We start from the raw sequence: 23168 nt of genomic DNA, 5'->3' as shown, positions 1-23168 counted from the left end.
TATATTTTAACAGTCACAACAGTAATGAGCTTTGAAAATATAGAATTGCACGATAATAGAAAGAAGATGTCCATAATATTAGCCTTAGTCCAGACTCAAGGTACCACGATTTTGTTTAACCAAGGTAAGCGACTCCTTTTGTGGGAAACTGTATACGTTTTTACAATAATATTATATAGAGCATATATTAAAATTATCGTTTGCTAAGTTTAAAAAGTACGTTAAAAATATTATATTGAAATGTCAGATTACAAAATTGAAGACTACATGTTTAATAAAGATGTATGGAAGAACGACATGCTTCTAGATTCCACACAAATTTGATTCAAAGTGTATTCCATAGCATTATTTGAAAAGAGCAATCCCTAGCATTTCTTGCTCGTTCTTCTCAGGGAAATTAGCGTAGTGAACGAGCAGAGCTTAAAAGTGAGGTTTTCATGTGTAAATCTATTTTACCTATGGAATAAATGATTCTTTGACTTTGCACATGTCAACATCCCTTAGTAGTCTGGTTCCAGCATCTAATTTTATCAGTTTTCATTCCAATTGATAAATTTAGTCACGATATTTCAATCTCTATCTATACTATTCTTCGAAAAATTAACATTCTGTAATTAAATTGTTTCGCCTGATTTACTCCACTACGAGGGAATATTAATTTAAACAGTATTGTTTTCTATAGTGTAATATAATACAACACGAGGTCAAATCGAGATCGTAATTACCTCATTTGCGAGTTGTGAATGAAAATGGCGTGACTACCTTGTTTATTGGGTAATGTCAGTCCTACATAGACAGTACTTCACAGGATCGAATAACAAAGTTTAAGGCTCAACTCTCACTGGCGCAAAGTCGTAGCGTCGCCACGCGTCACGTTTTTCGCCTATAGCATATTCATCTCTATTTTCCCATTATTAAGATGCAAATTGGTGTTATGCAAATATAGAACCGCGACGCTTAATTAAAGTCGAGCGGTTTCGCGCGTCGCCGTGCGTTCCTTGCGCGCAGTGAGGCGTTAGACGCCGACCACACTGTAATCCGGGCGCTCTATGCGAGAGTCGTCGCGCGACGATTCTGCGCCAGTGTGTTTAGAGCCATACACTGAATTATGTAATACCTGTTACCGAATCGTAAAAGGAATTATACTACGGAATACGGAAATATATATAATCTTAAAATATTTTCTTCGCTATTTGTACTCAACTCTAACTGTGTCAAGCACGTTTTTGCTAATTACTGAAAGTGAAGTCTTTTTAATTATCTTTTTTTTAGTCCATTTCATAATTTTTCACATTTTTCATGTGTTTATTCAGGGATCGGAATAGGTAGAGTTTTTTTACCTAAACTTCGAGGCACTTAGACAGAAAATGGAGACTGCCTTACGACAATATTTTTTAGGTCCTGGACCTGTTCGGAATTCGGGAAATCATTTAAGTACATTAAAAATATACGTAATTGGGGACAGGCAGGTACACTATATTTATCTTAACTTTGCGACACAGTGGGTCGGATCAGCGATATTGCGGACATTGGATTTTTTTCACATTTCTCTAAAAAAAATGCCAATCGAGAGATCCTATTGTCATAATTAAATATTGTCATATCACATTTTGCCATAAATCGAATAGTTTAGTAGGAAAAAAATAAAATGTGTGTTTTTGGATGGGACCATACCTTTAGTGCCCCATCGTTACAAAGTCTCACGAGTTTTGGAATCACTACAGACCTATTATTAAACCTATCTACTATAGATTTGCACAATAAAACGTGCGCCCAAACCTGCCTATTCACTACTTATACGTGTCAGAAAATGTGCAATATGTCTCTTCGCCTGTCTCCCACCGGGGTAGGCAGAGACTATGGACCTCCACTTGCTACGCTTCTGACAAACCTCCTTCGCCTCTTCCACTCCCATCAATCTCTTCAAACATACCCGTTTATTCTTGGTACTTTTAACCTGCCCTTTTTAAGGACATCCTCTATCTGATTGAGATATGTTCGTGAGGTCTATCTCGGCAAATATTTATTTTTAATATCACAACCATGCAATGTGACTTGATTGAAAGAATAAAACTTGGATTTTAATTCAAATATTTTGGTTAAACGCATTCCATATTTGTAATGACCTGATATTATTAAATTAAATGTATCATATCGTGACACGTGTCTTGTAAAGTATCCTAAAAACTCTTACTAGATCTTAAAAAGTCAATAAATTCTTGGCATTTAAATAATGACCTCATCTTGTTAACACAACCTATCGGCATAAAATTAGCGTACCAGTATACCATTCGTACTCCAATTTCAAACTCGTGTAACGAACTTTTCTTTTTATTGAAAATCAGATCTCCGTAAGAAAAGTAGTTCAAAATCTGAAGTTAAATCTATTGTAGACATTGGAGATAACGTCAGTTTTAAAACGAGATGGTCGAGTGATGACATGATCTCTGTCGCACAACGGTGTATCATAATAACTTTGAGAAAAATTTTAATTTCGTTGATTATAAGTGTACAATTCCTAACAAGTGTTAACTTTGCAAATATTTTCCAACTTAAAACTCGTTGAATCTACTCTTAAGAATTGTTAAACAAATTTTCAAAACAAACAATCGTTTAGTGTATTACACGAGTGGACGTTAGCAAAGTGCTAAATTTTTTAAGACATTCTTGTCAATAGTGGAATCATTATTTATATATTACATATCTATGCGCATTCGTCTTATATTATGAACTTAAAAACATGTTAGTCTGCAAATGTGAAGCATTAGGAGCGTTAATATTATATTAGCAATTTTAATATAAGTATAGTTAAAAATATGTCAGGTTTTTAGCAAAGGTGCTAAAGTTTTTAAACTATTTGACAAATTATTACTATTTCTAAACGTAATATACAACTAACGTTTTACAATACATTTGGTGTAACTATATAACTGACCGTGAAGAATTAAAATAAACGTTGATGTTTTAAAAGGAAATGTTGCTTTAGGTATTTTTTACCACAAATTCAGTTGAAACAAATAATTATCAAACGTGTGAGCTCATTGTATTTATGTTCCTTTGAAATGGCATCAGAGTTGATAAGGTATTCTGAACCGTATCTCGTACAGGTGACGTGGAAAGATGTCATTATGAACAATAACGACACTACAACTGTAATATCAAACTTGTGTAAATGTTTGTTGCTGTGAACTGTCAAAATTATGCTGAATCCGGCATCTGTGTCATAAACCTTTCTGTTTAAAACTATGTATTTATGAATACTACACAGAAAAAAGGGATTCTACTAATAAGAAAGAGCAATTTCTCAAAATATATGCTAATTCTAAAAAAACATTTATTAAAAGTAATAAAATATTGTCATTACAAAAATACTGCTTATCTTTTTCTAATACAATTTTACTCTTAACTTTATTCTAACTTTTAGACAAATACGTTCACTTCAAGATTTTATTTCATTTCTAATCAATTAATTGGACATTACTTACATCAAGAAATTTTTACCTCTTACGTCAAATTTAAATAATCTTAAATGAATTCAAAATTTCTTGGGTGTATAATAAGAAAATATATTCTTAAACAAAAAAAGAAGTAGTTTGCTATTCAGATTAATATTTTAAATTCTAGAGTAAATTTTTAAAGCAACATTTCGTTGCGTTTTCATAGTCAATGTTGCCGTGACATGTCGCCGAAGGCGCACGCGGTAACGATTACTTTTATTTGTGTTTGTTATCATAAAAATCATAAACAGTCATTTATCCAAAGAAACAATACGTATATCTAGTTTGTTAGTGTGTTATTTGTAGTCATAATTTAAGAAATTTGGTTTCAGCTAAAGTCCGACCGAAACTGGTTTTCCGGCCGAAACCGAAACCGAATGTTCGGCCGTGACTTCAGTTTCGGCCGAAACTGAAACCGAAATCGAAACTTACGTGGTCAAGTATAAAATACCTTTATATACTGAATTTTGGTGCATTTTACTCATTATTCTACAATAATTACAAGAAATGAAAGCACTGTATATTTTGTTGTAATCATTTATTCACTAACTGGTACTGTTTCATTAAATACTAAGTATTGGTATTTGAGATCTTACTAAATAATACTTTGGTTTGCATTTGTACTTAGAAGAATCATCAGTCTCTTTTACCTCTTATATAAAACTAATCATTACTATAATTACTATTAAACTCTTAATTCCAGTCTCAACAAAGATAGACCACACATTTAGAATAAACAAAGGTACCTAGATCACAATTAGTAGGACAGTCTTACTTACATTTAGAATTAAATAACTCACTACTACACTACAGTAAACAAACATTTAAATTGAAAACAGTTATAAAAATTAATAATAAAACTCTTAATGTCCTATATATACTACCTTAATCTTTATCTTAGTTTCAGTCTCAACAATAATGGATCACAATGGTAGGATAATCAAATCACACATTTAGAATTAACAAAGATACCTAGATCACAATTAGTAGGACATTCTCACTTACATTTAGAATTAAGTAACTCACTACTACACTACAGTAAACATTTAAATTGAAAACAGTTATAAACTCAAATAAAAAAAACTTTTAATGGCTCATATTTAGGGCTACCTTTTTCGTTTCTGGTATTATTAATCATTATAATTAAAAAGTCTTATATTGTACGCCAAGAAAAGCAGTTTGTCAACGTTTTCACCTCATAAATTATTACGACGATCCGAGTATATTTGGCCAGCAGCACTAAACAGCTGCTCACTCGGGACACTGGTAGGTGGAGCTGAAAGGTATTTTAAAACTGCACGTCTCAACATAGGATATGGACTGCTGTTCCAATAACTGTATATGTCAGGCCGCTGACCCAGGATAATAACCCTAATGCAGAAAAACTAAATCAATAAATCATCGGAATAAAAACAAATCTTGAAATAAGATTACCTACACAACGTTACACTTTTTTCATTTATTATCTCTTTTTTACATGTAACTTGATTTGCTAATGACAACAAAACAAAGTAACTGTTCTAACTCAATATTAGACTATTTAAATGATTCAAGTACAGAAATAAAACAGAAACTTACCTACATGTAATCCAGTTCCATTAAAACATAACCTCCAAAGAATGTTCACGTCGGGCGATAACGCACTGAGTAAGTGTTTGTTGCTACGTAGCTATCCGAACGCCGCGCCGCACGACAATTCATGAACATGGTGGGAGCCGCCAAGGTTCGCCATAGCGTTGCCGCGAAAAACGAAGTTAGACGAGCGCGCACGACAACTTCCGAAATGAGTTTCGGATTCGGCAAAAGTTTCAGCCAATTTTGCCCGAAACCGAAACTGCGGCCGAAACTTGATTTTTTGGCCGAAACTGGCCGAAACCGAAACCGAAACCGAAAGTTCGGTCGGACTCTAGTTCAGCTTGAAATATACACTTGTAACAAGTACAACTTCAATATGCCATTAGTTCCATCGCGTCACTGCTAGATGGCATTAGTTGTACTCTGAAACGCGCTATCGTTTTGTTAACTTCAATAGTATAAAGTCATCTCATACATTTAGAATTGTTAGTTCTCCAAAATAGATGCATGCGCAACGCGACAGGTGCCCCGTGGTACCTGCGCAACGCTAACCTCCATATAGATTTACGGCTCCCCACAATAGCTCAATTCATGAAACAGGCATCGAGGAAATACTTCGACTCTGCTCCTCACCACCCCAACCCCCTCGTGGTGGCTGCATCCTCTTATGACCCCCTTAGGGAACAATCCCACCGCGTACGTAGGATCTGTCGGTCAAGGGAAGTCCTCAACGACCCTGACGACCTTATCACTCTCGCCACTTTGAAGGCCAACCAGATCGCTAGTCAGTCCCGTCCCTCACGCACCAACCGTCCTCGCCGGCGAGGTCGTCGAGCCCCTCATTTTAGCACGTACAGTGGTAGATTCTCTCCTACAGCACGCCCTTCTGGCGGAAGTCTCCAGTAGCGCCCTGAGCCGAGGTCCGTGCCCACTTGGGCGCCCTCAGCCTCGCTACTTAGCTTTAAGTTTATCTTAGGGGTTATGAGCCTTCAGCTCGCCCTTTTTCTCCGGTGGCGCAGTAAAAGCCATCAGCGGCCAACTGCAAAATATCATTCATAAAAAAAAAAAAGAATTGTTAGTTCCTCCCCGACGAACAGTTTGGGTTTATAGCTAGGCACTCTGTACATGGGGAATTGCGTTACATTTCTATCGCCGTGACCGTCGTTCCGGTTCCAAAAAAATCACAGTGATAAATCATCGTGATTTTGTCACGACTGTTACTTCCGTGACCTTGTCACGCCTATAATTTACATCACGATATACGGTTTTAGCCAGCGGCTTCTTTCTAATACTTATAGCCGTTTTTTATACAATGATTTAAGTTTTTACTCCCTTTGTAATAAGTTTCAATTCCATTCAAAAAGTTGATTTTTTATTTAATGTAATTTTGTTTGTTACTTATTTAATGCGAATCTTTGGATTGTTAAAAATAGCAATAAAGTGTAATGTAATTATATTTCTAGTAGAATACACAAAGTATTTTATTTTATTAAGTATTTGATTATACATAAATATAAAATACCAACTCTTCCTATAATAAAACAAATATACAAAAATATTTTACTTTGTTAATAAATAGGTTTATAGTAACTACTGCAGATTTTTTTAATCCGCCCTTTCTAGTAGTAATAGGCACCTACAACCCTTGTGAGTGAGCAAAGAAAGTCATCCTATCTCACTCACTCCCACCGTCGAAATGGCCCGATTTGAAGAGAACTACAATGAGTGGCGCGCTCAGTCACCACGGAACGGAGATCGCGCATTGTATCAAATACGTATGTCGTGATGTGAGTGACGGGGATAGCTATTGGAACGGAGGAACACCTATGTGACTTTGGAACGTCGTTCCTTCGGAACGAGTCACGGTAATACTGTTTGACGGCGGATCACCGTGATTTTTTCATCGTGACATCATTTATCACCCACCTCTAAGGCACTCATGCGTCCAGCAAGTGCACTGCATAGTGGAACATATCTCCTAAGGTTTTGATCGCCCCCGCTTCATGCCCTCCGGCGCCCCCTTCTTCGATGTGGCAAAAGCTTTCGACAAAGTCTGGCACAACGGCTTACTTTACAAGTTATACAAACTCGGCGTGCCTGATCGTCTCGTGCACATCATTCGAGACTTCTTGTCGAACCGCTCTTTCCTTAGTTAAGGGCGTACTCTCCTAGCCTCACCCCGTAAGAGCTGGAGTCCCGCAAGGCTCTGTCCTCTCGCTCCTCCTGTTCTCTCTGTACACTTGCGATATCCCGAAGTATCAGTCAGTAAATCTCGCTCTCTTTGCCGACGGCACTGCGCTCTATTATTCGGCGCGCAGCTCCAAGTTATTTTCCGCGGCTCTCCAATCTGCCACCACACGCCTAGGCGAGTAGTTTCGCAAATGGAGAATCGAAGTCAATCCTGACAAAAGCGCAGCGGTATTCTTCACGCGAAGTAGCCTATCCAGTCGTAGGGTACAAAACCTCACCCCGATCTCGCTCTTTGACCGCCTAATCCCTTGGACACGTGAACACGGTCAAATACTTAGGAGTTACGCCCGATAGGAAGCTGTCATTCAAAGCACATGTGAAAACCGTCCACGATCGCGCCCACTTTGGTATGAGCCTGCTCCACCCCCTTCTCAACAAGCATAGCAAACTCTCCCTTCGCAATAAGGTGAGATTGTATACGACCTGCATCCGCCCAATCATGACGTACGCCAGCGTCGCATTCTCTCAGGCAAATCCCGCGCTTATACACCGCCTGCAGGCTCTCCAAAATAGATTCATGCGCAACGCGACGGGTGCCCCGTGGTACCTGCTCAACGCTAACCTCCACATAGATTTACGGCTCCCCACAATAGCCCAATTTATGAATCAGGCATCGAGAAAATACTTCGACTCTGCTCCTCACCACCCCAACCCCCTCGTGGTGGGTGCATCCTCTTACGACCTCAGGGAACAACCCCACCGCATAAACAGGACCCGTCGGCCAAGGGAAGTCCTCAACGACCCCGACGACCCTATCACTCTCTCCACTTTGAAGGCCAACCAGATCGCTAGTCAGTCCTGTCCCTCACGCACCAACCGTCCTCGCCGGCGAGGTCGCAGAGCCCCTCATTTCAGCACGTACACTGGTAGATTCTCTCTTACCGCACGCCCTTCTGGCGGAAGTCACCAGTAGCGCCCTGAGCGGAGGTCCGTGCCCACTTGGGCGCCCTCAGGCCCGCTACTTAGCTTTAAGAATATTTTAGGGGTTATGAGCCTTCAGCTCGCCCTTTTCTCCAGTGGCGCAGTCAAGGCCATCAGCGGCCAACTGCAAAATATCCTTCATAAAAAATAAAATAAAAGAATTGTTAATGCTTTCTGCCGCTGTAGCTTTTATATGGCACTGAACGGTACTGAAGTATTTGTGAAGATTCCGTTCTGATTCTGCTACTTTAAGGTTTAGCACCATACTGTTGGGTCCATAACCATGTAAATTTACGCTTTTTGATATTAGAAAACATAAATCTTCAGTCAAATAATTAAGTACCTCTCAATTTTTCATTCTTTTTTTTTTCACGTAAATATCGGACATTTCTAATAACTAATAAATATTTTGTTGAATCTAGAGAAACTTTGTGACTTGAAGCAAATTAATTTGGTCTTGGATTAAATATATCTGTCTTATAACTAAAATACACTTTTGAGACGTTTTTTTTACTATTATTAAGTAATTATTCTCTAGCGTCTATAGGGAGAGGAGCGTTTTGTTGGATTTAATAAATTTGTCTTCATAAAAAGAATTTGTCTTTTTCTAAGTAATCTGTTTTTACCGTGTATGGAACTAATAATACTAAACATATATCTAATGGAAGATCAATAATTATTTTTTGTTGATGATGACTGATATATTTTTAAAAATAGTATGAAATTATACCCTTGTAAAGCTGTGTCACTTTTGTATTACTTTATATGTATCAGTTAACAACACCATCGTTTTTGAGTGAAAAGCTCGTATGTGATTTCTATGTAATTTTTCAAGACGAAGATAAAAATATGATATAAAATGTTGTAAACGCAATAATGTTTGTAGTTATCATTTTAATTAGTTAAATTATACCTGTTTCAGATGCTATACTACTTTAATAATATATTTGAGCTAGAAGTTTATAAGTTTTTCTTCAACAAAAATCAGTAAAAACGAACTATGTGAAAACACGTATGCGAGGTTTTCACTCTAAAGGACTATCCACACACATCAGGGTCGTGCCCGGGACGTGGACAGGGCGTGCTAGTTTGCATGAACTGCGGCCCCGTCCAGACACGGACACGGACATGTGTGAACGAGTTCATACAAAATATACGCAACGACATTTTTTTGAAACCCTGACGGAGCACGGCCCGTCCACGTCCCGGGCACGGCCCGGATATGCGTGGATAGACCTTCAGGCGACGATTTTCAGAAATATATATGAAATTACTGTTAACGCCATTGTAATTTCAAAGTCACAGATTTTTGATGAATGAAATGATGAATTAATGAGAAGTTTAACCAGATCTATATTGATACCTAAGGGCTCCTGTAACTTCAAGTATTGTAGTTTTATTGTAGTTATTATTAACATATTAAAGTTTAGTGTGATCATCACCAAACTATGGTAAAATTTTCGTAAGTCCCACTACTAGATACTGGGGTGAAATATTGAACGTCGTGATGGGCAATGTTCATGCTTGGCCGAATATTACTTGCCTACCTACTACACAAGGTCGACATAACCCTAATCGACATGATAGGAAGATGAAGAATGTTCATGTCCAATAAAAAGTCTTCCATTTACATGCTTCGATTCTTTGTGATAATATTGTTTTCGTTTCGTAAGAAAAGAAGACAGAACAAAACAGAACCTAACTTTTCGATTCACATGACACAATCGATTTGTCACTGAAGCATGAGGCGAACCGCGTAACGCGATGAAACAGGCCGGGGTAGCATTATATTGTTTTTCCAATTTAGAATTGCCATTTAAACCACTGTTTCAAGGAAATCTAAATTTGTAAATTTGTCCGTATTTTGACCGTGTTGCCGTTTAAAACGCTGTTTTTACGAATTATATTTTTTTTATCATACTAAGTGACGAGACGAACAAGTCTGCGCCTGGTGGTAAGCGTCACGCCTATCCATGACAGTTACACAGTACCACTCAGAGCTTTAAATCGCAAAAATGTGAGGAGCAGTGTCTGTATTTTGACTTCTGGTGAAATTAGCCTGTATTTAGACTAATTACTTAACTTTTATTTTGTCAAATAAAGTGAAACTTAATCAGCACAATTTCGAAACCTAAACGTAAACTTAGATATGAGTTTTTAAAAAGAAAAATGGTGACCTTGGCCATGTTTTGTAAGGAATCAAGACTAATTTCTTCCATTGCCAATACGAATATTCATAGCAAAATTATATGAGCTCTACCATTCCTGGGTTCAAAAATAACTTGTCGACCTTTACAAGAAACACTTTTTACAATAAGAATAGATGGATTATTATATAGCCAAATAAACAGATAACACCGTGTAATGCTTTGCTAAAAGATAACAAATGGCGCATTGCAGATTTTTGAGATGCCTTATCTTATTACTTAAAATATTATAAATATTTGCTTCTTAATAAATTTTCTCCGTTGGGTAGTAAAAATACATAGAAAAGGAAAGACAACCCCTTACAACAATGGTACAAAGATACCGATAAGGTGATAACTGTTATTCTTTTATTGCATAAAACAGAAGATTTTATCAGCGGAAATAAATAATCTATTGCAATTTAAATATTTACTTTATGAAGATTTTTATTAACGCCAACTTAGATTAAAATAATTAAGTACTTATAGTTTAAGCGACATGACGTTTCGTAGATAACACAGGGTTCATAATCGTTTGTTTAACTGATAATTATGTTTCTGTCATTTACTAATTTCACAACCGAATAACAAGTCTTCACTTTAAAGATAGTAATAACATTGATGACGATTTTGTATGGCTCAATGGTTAACATAAATCAGGACTTCGTTATGTTAATGTTGAATGACTTAGAAACAAAACGTTTTTGATCTGGTTAGCCCAGGTACTATTCCGGATTTAATTTCGTTGATGGAGTGGTACTGGGAGTACAGGGAATTCTGTCATTTGAGACCTGATTATCGATATGATGGCCTGCTAAGCTAAAAATGGCATAAAGGCTTTTCATGCAACCAAATAATAGATAATTATAGCGTAGTCGAAGATCCCCAAACTATGCCTAACCTACTAAATGGCAGTCAACTTTACATCATTTTTGGCATATTATCGTTATGTCTTATTGTTGTAGCGGAAGATGACACGTCACTATGCGACGAAGAAGCAGCAGCAGAGGCGGCGGCGGCGTTCGCACGAGCTTGCGCGCCTGATACAGTACGCCTGCTTGCGCCACACTCTCGGCCGCATGTGCGCTCGCTCGACCCAGACCTGCGCAGGCGACTTGACGACCATGAACAGTAAGTAAATTCGCTCTAAGTTTTAAACTCATTTCAGGCTCAGTTTTATTAGCCAGAACCTCGGCCATTAAGGCCGAGGGGTCACGATTAATAAAAACGTTCTGTCCATCATCTAAGCATGCTGGCTCACTGCAGATTATATCACAAATAACAAAAACAATTACCGCATTGAGCTATAACAATATCTTTCGTTTCACGTTGATTTATGAAATTATTCACTAGGTGTCGTTTGCTTGCCTAAGTGAAGATGTTGGAACTGTCTAGATGGCCCCACTACTTTATTTTATTCTCATAATTATAGCCATCACAATGTAAGAGGCCTAATTTGACAGCTAAAGAAGACGATAGTGTGTAACTTTAAATGCAATTAAAGAAACATGAAACATACAATTATTAATAGGAAATGAAACTATTTTTCCGGATTTAAATTCCGGATATAAATGTGTAACAATCGCGAAAACCTAAGAACTCGATATACAATCATTAACTTAATAGGTTTAAAAAAAATACATTAAATAATTAAAGTAGCCTCTATTTCGTGCCACACTATCAGCAGTATCTACGTCAATGATTAAAGTGCAAACAATACAATCTTTTACCGTAATTTTATGTCGTTACCATCTTTCTCCGCACTTTGATAACACATTTATCTTCGTCACACTGAATTTGTTTTATTAGATTTGTCCGTGAAGTAGTCACAAAAATTTTGAAATAATAAGTGTAGAGTAAGCGAGAAAGGCACGGTTTACTTTTACTACAAAATTCATTATTAAATGTTTCATTGAACTGTGTATGTATGCAATCTTGTTTAAAATATGAAGTTAAATTTCAACGTGCTTCTTATCGAATTGAAATTAGGAACATGTAGGAATAAGCCGTGGTGGCCCGATAATGGTTTGACATTACCGCCTCCCGAGCAGAGGCCGTGGGTTCGAATCCGGGCTTGTGTCTTTGAGTTGCACGGAATTTGTGTGCGAAATTAAATTTGAAATTCACCATGACCTTTTCGGCGAAGAAAAACATCCTGATGAAACCCGCACATCGAAGATGCTTCACAACCTTCGGAAAATGTTTGAAGTCTCTATCCCGCATGGCTCAGCGTGGACTATGGCCTAAACCCTCGAGACTCCTGCCCAGCAGTGGGAGGAATAAATGAGTTGATTATATATTCCGATGAGATTAATTGTGACAACGAAAAACTTGCTTATATTAATATTTATTCGACATACTTCAATCTACGGCTTATGATATCAAACTTTTGACAGTACGTCATACGTACGTCATCAGGTCTGTAAATTAATCAGAAAAATAAAGACTTCTGACGTCAATTTCATTAAAACGCTAGTAATTTTGTTCAGTGTGTATGTGTGTGTCATTTCGAAAATTGAGGAAAACTAACAAATCTTATTCAAACACACAGCATCTCCTTATATCAGTTGCAACCATCAAAGCATATGTTTGATATCAACAAAATCTTACTACAAATATTTTTGTCCTAAAAATGACACTCTAGATTACTTTTCCCGTTGTGTTCATATTTGTTCGCCTTTATAAAATTATAGGTTTTATTATTAAAAGCCTTTGGTTCAAGTACAACACAATACGCCTTGGCGCATTCGTAATATTTAATCATGTTAAGCATTGTTTCTAATGACAAAAATAGTTTTGTTACTTTAACACAAATATACCCACGATAGCTTTGAAAAGAACTTCAAAATAGATTTTTGTTTCTCCTGACACGAAATTCAGTTTTCTCCTTTTTATACATGTACTTCTATTGTGATTATAAATTGAGTAAATCCATAATATTCTATTTCAACTCGTCCAGGGTAGTACTGCCTATTTCTGCCGCCAAGCAGTAATGTCAGCATTACTGTGTTCCGGTTTTGAAGGATAACGGTACTGAAATTCCAGGCATATGGGACTTGTCAACTTATGTCTCAGAATGACGGGCGCAGTGGCAGTGCCCCTCAGATCTTTGTGATTTAAAGCTCTGAGTGGCACTGCAACTGTTATGGACAGGCGTGTAACTTACCATCAGGCGCTCGACTAGTTTGTCCCGTCACTTAATATTATATAAAAAAAACTAGATACTAAGCAAATACTAATTCGGTCCAACGCAAAATCCATTCAATATCCGCTAAATTGTTTTAATAACCGGCAATTTGTCCCATCACTGCACGGAGTTTTCCAAACTTGACGTTGGCGCAATCATTGCGCAAAACGATGGAGCCATGTGGATATGGCAGAACTTGACGAGAATTACATGTCAAACCCTTATGCCGCGTTCTCACATTCGTGGGATAGGCGATGTGAATAGCCATGCGATGCACGATACGCATGTGTAAACGGTACTTCGCTATCGCGAAGTTAGGCACGGGTAGCGTCGCGAAGTTAGATACTAGTAGCGACGCGAAGTTACTTTTTTTTTATTTCCTGGCACTATGGCGTCCAGCCTTTGGCCATATGCAATTTCGATTGAGTTGCCAATTTTTGATAATTCTTCCAATACTTTCTTCCTTCTTGAGACATCAGGATATCATTGTGGTCGCAGTTGTTGTTGTTGTGGAACTTTGATGTGGGGTTTTGGATATTAATAGGAATTTAAAAACGGGGAAACGAAAACGCGGAATAAAAATAAAAGCAAACGGAATTTTGGTACGGTTATTAACAAGATAGGGTAGGTAGTATATTATAGGTAAATCTAAACAATGAAAGATTGAAATTATGAAATGGAAATGAGATGGTAATAGCTGAAAATAATGTTAAGTGGATAAATAACAATCTTAATTTTAATAACATTGTTCATTATGAACTGAGCCAATGCATTATAAACAGTTATTCGCAAAGTTGCCACTGTAGCCAGTTTTTAGCTGTATAGAATTATTCAGATTTACAAAATTATTAGGTACAAAACAAAATATTTGATAGTTAATCTTTTAGCTCCTTTAGTAAGAAAAGTAAACAATTGGAAAAAAACGAAAATATAGCTTAACTTTCAGTATCACAAGATGATAATGATTTGATTGATATTGATGATAATTTTTTTTTTCGATTTATAATTTTAAAACGCAAAAATATGTATTTAAAAACGCAATCCCATAATTATGTTTTTGTTCAGCCACTTTAGGCAATTTTACCCAGAATTAATTTCTTGGAATCTAGCAACTTTTTTACTTAAAGTTTACCTACTTCCTCCTTGGGCAACATGGCAACACTACTTATTCAAAAAGTTGACAACCAACGTGAGTTGCTACAATTTCTTGAAAACAAGTCTCTATACACCGTGTATACAGATGGTTCAAAGACTAAAGATACTGCAACTTCGGCATTTTATGACCCACTTCAAGATTAACAACTATTGTAGTATCCTCATTATGCTATTATTATATTTATGCTATTTTCCAAGCAATACTTTATGTAAATATTCTCGAAGTTGTTAATATAATTATCTTTACTGATTCTCAAAGTGTATTGGCTGCACTCAATAACAAATAATATAAATATAATTTGTGTTATATAGTATACATTATAAAACAATTGCTACATGACATGTATAGTAGAGGTAAAAATATAACATATAAGGTGTGTACCTTCACATTCTAGTATTACTGGGAATGAAGAAGTTGATGGAGCTGCACGAAAAACAGCAGATGAAGACCATTCCTCTTGTTTGAAAGTACCTTGACTTAAGTACACTGACTTCCACGCCCAGTTCATATTGTCATTGAAGTCCTTATGGATGGAATATTGGATTCGACTGAAATAAAAGCAAAGTGGTACACCAGCATACAAATGAGCCCGCCCGCCCAACCTTGGTGGAATAAAACGAATCTAGACTCACGGAAGCAGATAACTGCCATCAATAGAATGAGATTTGGCCATTGTAGAATTCCTGCTCACCTACAGAGATTGGGAATCCTTCAAAATGATAAATGTCCTCATTGTACCGAAGAAACAATCGACTTACAACATATCATTTTCACTTGTGTTCAATGCCGTTTTCATCGTCTAATACTTGTGGCAGAAATAAAGGACCTTTGTGTAGATGGCAGTGATATTCCAAAAAACGTTCAATCGTTACTCTCAAGATATATCTTATTTAAACCAATATATGTATAACTTTATATCTAACACTGTGAACGAAATTTAAAGTGTTTTCGTTTTACTTTCTAAGTGTTATATTTTCGTGATGAAAGTGATTATGTTGACGATTGGCTTAAGAGGGCAAAGTACCCAGAGCCGTTTTTTTTTACTGGAGCTGCATAAAGGAAAAAGTATATGCAAAACCTATAGAAAATCTAGCCCAATTACGCCACAAAATTGTTGAAGCAGCAGAAGAAATTAGTTCGAGAAGATTCGCACGATTGATAAATAGATCTTTTATGAGGCGATGCAGAGCCTGTATTCGTGCCGAAGGCAAACAATTTGAGCATTTACTTTAACATTAAAGTATTACAATAGTTCCTTTCGTTTCATTTTGATTAAAATTTATTATAATACAACAATCGACTAATTATTAAGTTGACACACTCACATGTGTTAGGGTAGATTATTTTGTTTAATGCGTTGTCACTATCCATCTCACTCTACCACATATGACCATCTCACTTCCGCGATGATAATATTTTTTATGTAATGAAGAGTGGCAAGTATTGTACCATTTTGAAATCTTGATTATATGGGCCATCTTTTAAAATAACTTGCCCAGGGTAGTGTAGTACATTTTTAAAAAAATATGAAGTGTCAAAGCTAGCTGACATATTTTTTTCAAGCTACGACTCAATGAAACTTGTTCTTTTTACTAAACTCATAACGTTTATTGTTTGATTTGTGACTGCAATAAATAGCATGGTTATTTATGACGACGTTAAAAAAAATCACTCCAAAATTTGAAAATTTGTGATGACAGTACCTAAACATGTGGTCTAGGGTATCGATTTTCAACATTTTCAAAAAAATGCCTATTATCACTAAGTGACATGGATTTTTTTTTTTTAATTTTTACCAGAACTGATATAACCTGGCCTCTCGCCCAGTGACCGCTTGACGTTGAATTTTGGGACACCCTGTATATAATATATATAATATTAGATATTCCAAAAACAAGTACCTACTTTGTGTTGTGTTCAAAAATATGTAGTAAGTAATCATGACGGTCATGGATTTTTTTTTAAAGTTTACTTTTATTTCAGAAAATAGTAAATAACCAGTGATAAATATACACTCGGTGTTTTATAATATTTATCCATATCATTTTCGTAAAAATTATTACGAAGCATTTGCTTTTTTTAAATAATGTTCGTGATTTTATCATTATTATGTAACCACTTTTAAAACTACGGAATTTATTAGATTTTAGTCTTTCGATTTTACTATTGAAATTGACACCAAATATAATTACCACGGATTTATATATTTTATAGACTGGATCGCGCACTTCGATATACCAATTTTACAAAATACACCTTATTGGGCTACATTCGTCGAAATAATCGACGATAGTGTAAACGCGGTGTTAGAGGATGGAAAAAATGTCAAACCACACTGTTTTTATAAATTGTCTGTCAAATTTTTAACAGTATTGCCATTTAAACCAGTTTCTACTAATTTAGCAGTCAAACTCTAACATTGTAACGTTTAAACTATTGGTTCCATTAATTAAAATTTTGTCAAATAATTTGTCAGTACAACATAGGGCCTAAACGACGAGTCAATGCCACCGGGCTCTCTTTCTCCCTAAGCGAATAGCCGCCTGTACTGATTAGTTGATACATTTACCGAAACCACGATTGCCAAGTATAGACCTATAAGTGATACTTTAGCCGGACAATATGAGATTATCGACTAATCCCTCGTTAAGTCCTGTAATCCACTCGGAACAACGACGAGTACTACGAATCCTTAAGCGCCCGGTTACACGAGGAGAAAGTTTTTGCGCGGCGACTGCCCAGTTACCACGCCTTCATGTATATTAATGGCGAATCTGAATTTTATTTACTAGGCAACAACATTTAAATTCCTCTGAATCAGTGGTCTCGAATCTACCGATTTTTCTTATTTCTACCGATTTAGCGCTTGTCCTACCGAAATACCGAAATGGAACGATTTTTCTACGATTTTTTTAAAGTAATTAATTTCTCTTGATTTTTTACTGATTTTCAATAATCCAAGTTGGCATACTAATTTTTTATCTTTTATCGGTTCACGAGCCTGTCACGTGCATTTTTCGCTTGCTTGCGTGACTCGCTTCGGGCATACGCAAAGATCTGTAGCGTACGCGCAGGTAGGAGACTATTCACGAGTAGCTCGCTTGCGCCGGGCGCTTGCTTTGCATTGCATGAATTGATACCTAGCAAGCTTGATATTTCCACGCAAGCAACAAGGAACGTTTGCGGAGGACAGCACCACTGGCCAAGCACAGAGCAGGAACCGACAAGTAGAGCCTATTTTGCCATGACAGTTAGACGCACGCGGTCGCTGCGCGGCGGCAACGCGGGCTCCGCGCGGGGTGAGCGCGATGAAATTCGTGTCGCATAAATGCGCTCTAACTGATATTTCAAAATTAAAATAACATTTTGTGTAATCGCTGTAAATATTGAGTATTTTCTATTATAATACCTACATTCTCATGGTCTATATTTGTTCGCTCAACATATTGTGTTTTGAAAACGGATTGCGTTCACATTAGCAATGACAGTTTTAATTAGCACGCTCACCGAACACCCTACTTTTGCTCGTTACCAACACAGCAGAGGAAATAATATGGAAATGAAAACGATGTCTCTATAAACATGCTAAATTTTCAATTGTATTGTATACGCGATATACAAGGGAGTGTTTCATAGTAAATGTTTCTACTGATTTCAACAAAAATAGTCTTATTGCAGTTAAAAAGAAATAAACATGAATAAAATTGTCATCGTTTGGTTGGAAAAACGCTTGCCTTCAAAGCACACTCGAGAAGACTAGATGTCGATTTCCAGCAAAAAAGCGACATTTTCAAATCACGGCCGTTTTATTTATAAATTACTCAAAACATTGTAATACAACCTGAAGTTCATAAAACTCCAACGTAACCTAAACCCTCTTCTTAGAAGAGAGCTGTGTCTAACGAAGAACTCATATTTTTTGAAAACACACTCGTAAGTTTTAATTTGTTCCAAATTTAGTTTCACCCTAGTAACACCTCGCGCTCCCACAAGTCAGAACTATACTTCCCAGCTAGTTTCTGTTTTACCTACAAAGCTACGTAAGTGTATAATGCCGTGGGAAGTGTTGGTTAAAATAGACAAAGCCTTTGGTTGTGGAATATCTCGCTCACATGACTTTTCCGAGGAAGCGGATATAAAGAAAAACATTTTAAGAGAATTCTTTGAAAACATTACGAATTACTTACTTATTTATTCTTACTTATTTCGAAAATTACGTATATTTTTGTATGAAGTCCTCAACTAACAATTTCTAGTACCTAGATAATATATCTGTACGACTATATACAATCCGCCCTATTAATTTTAATTATATACTATTGCGCGAAATTATATACTATTGCGCCAGTTTGTCCGATTATGCTACGATTATGACCCTTATGTACTCATGTCGCAATCATACCGGAAATTGTTCATATGACAGCACTATGATTAAAATTTGTCATCAGTATGTGTATAGTAAAAAGCAAAATAAACATTATGATTTGCAAGCACTGGTAGCAATCTCTCTGTTATTATAGTTAGGTATAAACAAATACGGAAATGATTTTGGTGATATGGTTGATACGAGTGTACGCCTCTTTAAATAGCATCACATGCTAAAAAGAAATTCATAGTTCTGTGTCTATCCTATAGTAACTGTAATTATCTAGTTATGCGACAAATTGGTCGACACATCGAATCGGTCGATAGATTTGTCGCGACCGGCCGGCGGATCCGCCCTAGCGTGGGTGGGTTTAGGGGTGCTTGCTTTTGATTTCTTCAGCGAAGCGAAGGTTGCCAACTGTGTGCCGCGCGTTTGCTTATTACGGTATTTGATAAATATAGTGAATTGATTAATTCACATTATTTGTTATATCCCTTCGTTGTCAGTTAATAGCTTTTCAACGCTACAAATCGTAACCCTCAATATCTATATATAATAAAGTGACAAACAGTTTTTTTTTTTTTTTTTTTCAGAAAGTGACCAATAAGAAAAGTAATGTTGCCAAACATGCCAAACTTCTGCTTGATATAAAAACGATTATTAGTTTTAATTTGTTTGTTTTTTTTTTCCAATTTGATCTAAGAACAGTTAAGTTCTACAACAAATAAGAAAAGCAAGTACGTGCTCTTTATTATAAGGCCTTAAGTGAAAATCATGATTTGCTACTACTATTCATCGTTACAATTTTCCCAAAAATTGGGGTAACTCTTCGCGTGAGGCCCGCCGCGCATGTTTCTCTCCATTATGAATCGCTCTCGTTGGTCGTTTCAGTCTCCCCGCGGACCTTGCGCACCACGCACGCTTATATCGATCGCGAATAAACAAACAACTACTTATAACACTAATATATTGCCGATGTATTATTCTGTGCTTATAATGTTACATGTACGTTAATTTTTCATCTATTTTAAACAATTCTTAAACATTTGATACAAGTCTGATGCGCATTGATCAAATTTTCTTATGTTTGCGGAAAACCGGTTAAAATAAAAGATATTAGGTATTTTTAAATGCAATAAACTAATGTTATATGTAAGTAACTACCGATAAGTTAGAAAATAATTACTCAACTATGCAGGTATACGTGAAAATTTTTAAACTAAAACACGCGTTCATAAATTTTAAATGTAGGTTATTTTTATTAAACTGTGTTCTTATATATCAATGCTCTTGACTGTACTATAACGAGATTGATATCTCGACACTTTGAACCGTTCTTATCGCATACAGCATTGAGTTGAATTTAAATCATAAGTGACAAGCCTGACGTGCTCTTCTGACCATGTACAAAAATAATGATAGTTTCTATTAACTTTAAAATAAATAAAACACTTAAAATTGAGACGGTTAATATTCTAAAGAAACAGCATAAACAATCAATAAGCAAGTATGATTAGAATCGACATAAACTCGAAATAATACATTCTTTTAATACCTATATAAAAAGTAATACAAATGTAGACAACACTTATTATAAACACGTTTATATAATATAATTGTATACCTATGTAAAAATGTGTTTGAATATTAAATAAGTTTTTATTCATTCGCAATTATTACTAGAGACGGGAAAAACTTCTTATTTTTTAAACGCTTTTTAGTTTGAAGCTTACAAAATCGTGTACAAAAACGGTTAAGCGCATAGACTTACAAGTTAAAAAAGCTTACAACATTGTGTTAATAGCGAAAAGCAAGAGTAGATCACTAAAGGTTTTAAGATAAGTATGTGTATTTGTAAAACACGAGTTTTATTTTTATTTATAAAATTATTATTCGCATTGATGAATTCATTTGTTTAGGAAACATAGATGGCGGGACTTGAAATATAAGCACGTTAACGCTTACGCTTACTGTAAAGCGAGCTTGTGTGTGCTTATTTTAAAAAGCAAACTTTTTTAGTGCTTTTCGTTTAAACACCACTTAAATTATTACAAGTTATTTTTGCGAACCTTGTGTGCATATAGAAATATTTTACCATCAATCCATACACAAACTGTTCTGTGACTGTTCCTTTACTTTATATATATACGAAACTGCCGTGTATGTTCGAATGCACCTACACTTGTTAACGCGAACTCTGAAGCCAAGACGTTATGACCAATTTGTTTTGAAAGCCTGTAAAAGTAAGTTGTTTGTAAAACTATCCGTGTTGTCACAAATCATAATTATTATTAAGTTTCTAATTCCTAGAGAGAGAGAAAGAGGGAGAGGGAGAGAGAGAAAGACGGAGAGGGAGAAAGAGACTGAGACTGGACCTTCACTCGCGACACTCTTCATATACATATCTTTCGTATTCTCTACTCGCATCAACATCATTTCATTTTCCATACAATGTTTATAAAAACCGTGGACCCTCCTAAGTTAGATGCTCTACAAAATCTACATGACCATAATACAAAAACTTTTGATATTTAATTTTTTTTTCTTTATTGTGATGCGCGAATATACGATTGCAAGGTGACCGTTTACATTGTTACTTTAATATACTTTTACCAAACTAATAAATACACTCCCCAGTTTGGTGCACTTTCATACATGAACAAAATTAGAAAATAAATTTGCTATTAATTGCTTATTATCAAATTATAAACAACGACTGAGTATAGACTTCTCTTACAGACACGTCATTAGTTGAATCGTAATGAAATATTGCATGGTAAGAATTACTCATATAGACAAGCATTTCAACGCAATGTGTTATTAATTTGATGTTTTGCAAATGTATTGCGTAGCTTCGAGTGAACAAAAGAGAGGCCTCTGCCTTGTTGTGGGACACAACCTAGACTTACAAAAATGTCTAAGACTAAACCACTAATGCATTAATTTTATGAATGGTCACCTTTCCAACAGTAAGCCCAAGCTTATGCTATATATATACAATATGTCGTAATTCTTAGTTGGAAATTGTATCTTATACATTTACAATTTGTTACATATTAACTTGACAAAGGAAATAGAAGTGGTTATTATGAGACAAAGTATATACATGAAACTGTTTTGTTATGTACAATACGAGTGTACTGATAATGAAGTTCTGGCCATTTATAGCATTGGCCAATTATAAAAAAAATTATACTGTAATTCATACAGTTCTTACTTTAATTTATTTCTTTTTGTTTTTCTCTCTTTCTGTTGTGTTACTATTAGACCACAATTTATTCTAGTAAGTAAACAGTATAGTAAAGGTTACTTGACTAATATATTCAGAGACAAACAACTTCCGTGCATAATTATCTCCAACAAATAAAAGCTACTGCAACACCTTAGTTCTACACGTAGCTAGTTTATCTAGAGATTATTTGATAGCATTGTTTGCATGGAATTGCGACGTCCCGCCCTATCGTAAAAAACGTCCCAGCTTTTGTCTTACACTTTGATGTGTTGTTTTGAATAGTACAGACAGTGAAATAAAGTATTTAATGTATTCTTCAACACGCATCATGTACAGAAATTAACAAAGAATTGACTATGTGACTACAAAGAGTATGTATATAAATTGGGAATTTGAATGATTGTGTTGAAATTCATACATTGCGACGCTACAATATTTGTACTTACAATAGGTCTTAAAAAACTTTTTTTATTATTTTGAGTTTTTCGCGTGACGTGGTAAGTCACGCGAAAAAATCCACTCTTACAAATAAATTGAAAGAAATTCAGCCATACATTACGTAGTAAGTGTTTAGGCACTACACAAATTTAAGCATTCTCACTCTTGACAAATTTAATATACATAATACGTAAAGAGAATAATATTTTTTTTGTAAGAAAATAAATGTTTGCAAAGCAATATAAATAATTATTACATCGGCAGCCCTTTTATCAACCTTTGGGGGTTTTTCTTTATTTTGTGGCCAACTACATCAATTTTCTTGTCTCACTGGCTACAAAGTTAGGAAACGAATCCGGA

General features: G+C 35.7%; 1 protein-coding gene across 1 annotated transcript in view; it reads left to right on the top strand.

Annotated features, from left to right (window-relative positions):
* Window positions 1–23168, top strand: part of LOC113232099 (protein GDAP2 homolog) — a 57475-nt gene that overhangs the window by 15236 nt on the left and 19071 nt on the right. Inside the window, exon 7 of the mRNA XM_026466736.1 lies at window positions 11395–11560. Within this exon, the coding sequence (XP_026322521.1) occupies window positions 11395–11560 (166 nt within the window). The remainder of the gene's footprint in view (window positions 1–11394; window positions 11561–23168) is intronic.

The sequence above is a fragment of the Hyposmocoma kahamanoa genome, unplaced genomic scaffold (genome assembly GCF_003589595.1).
Source record: "Hyposmocoma kahamanoa isolate Upper Pololo Valley unplaced genomic scaffold, ASM358959v1 66, whole genome shotgun sequence".
NCBI classification, from domain to species: domain Eukaryota; kingdom Metazoa; phylum Arthropoda; class Insecta; order Lepidoptera; family Cosmopterigidae; genus Hyposmocoma; species Hyposmocoma kahamanoa.
This window is presented reverse-complemented; position numbering and strand designations above follow the sequence as displayed.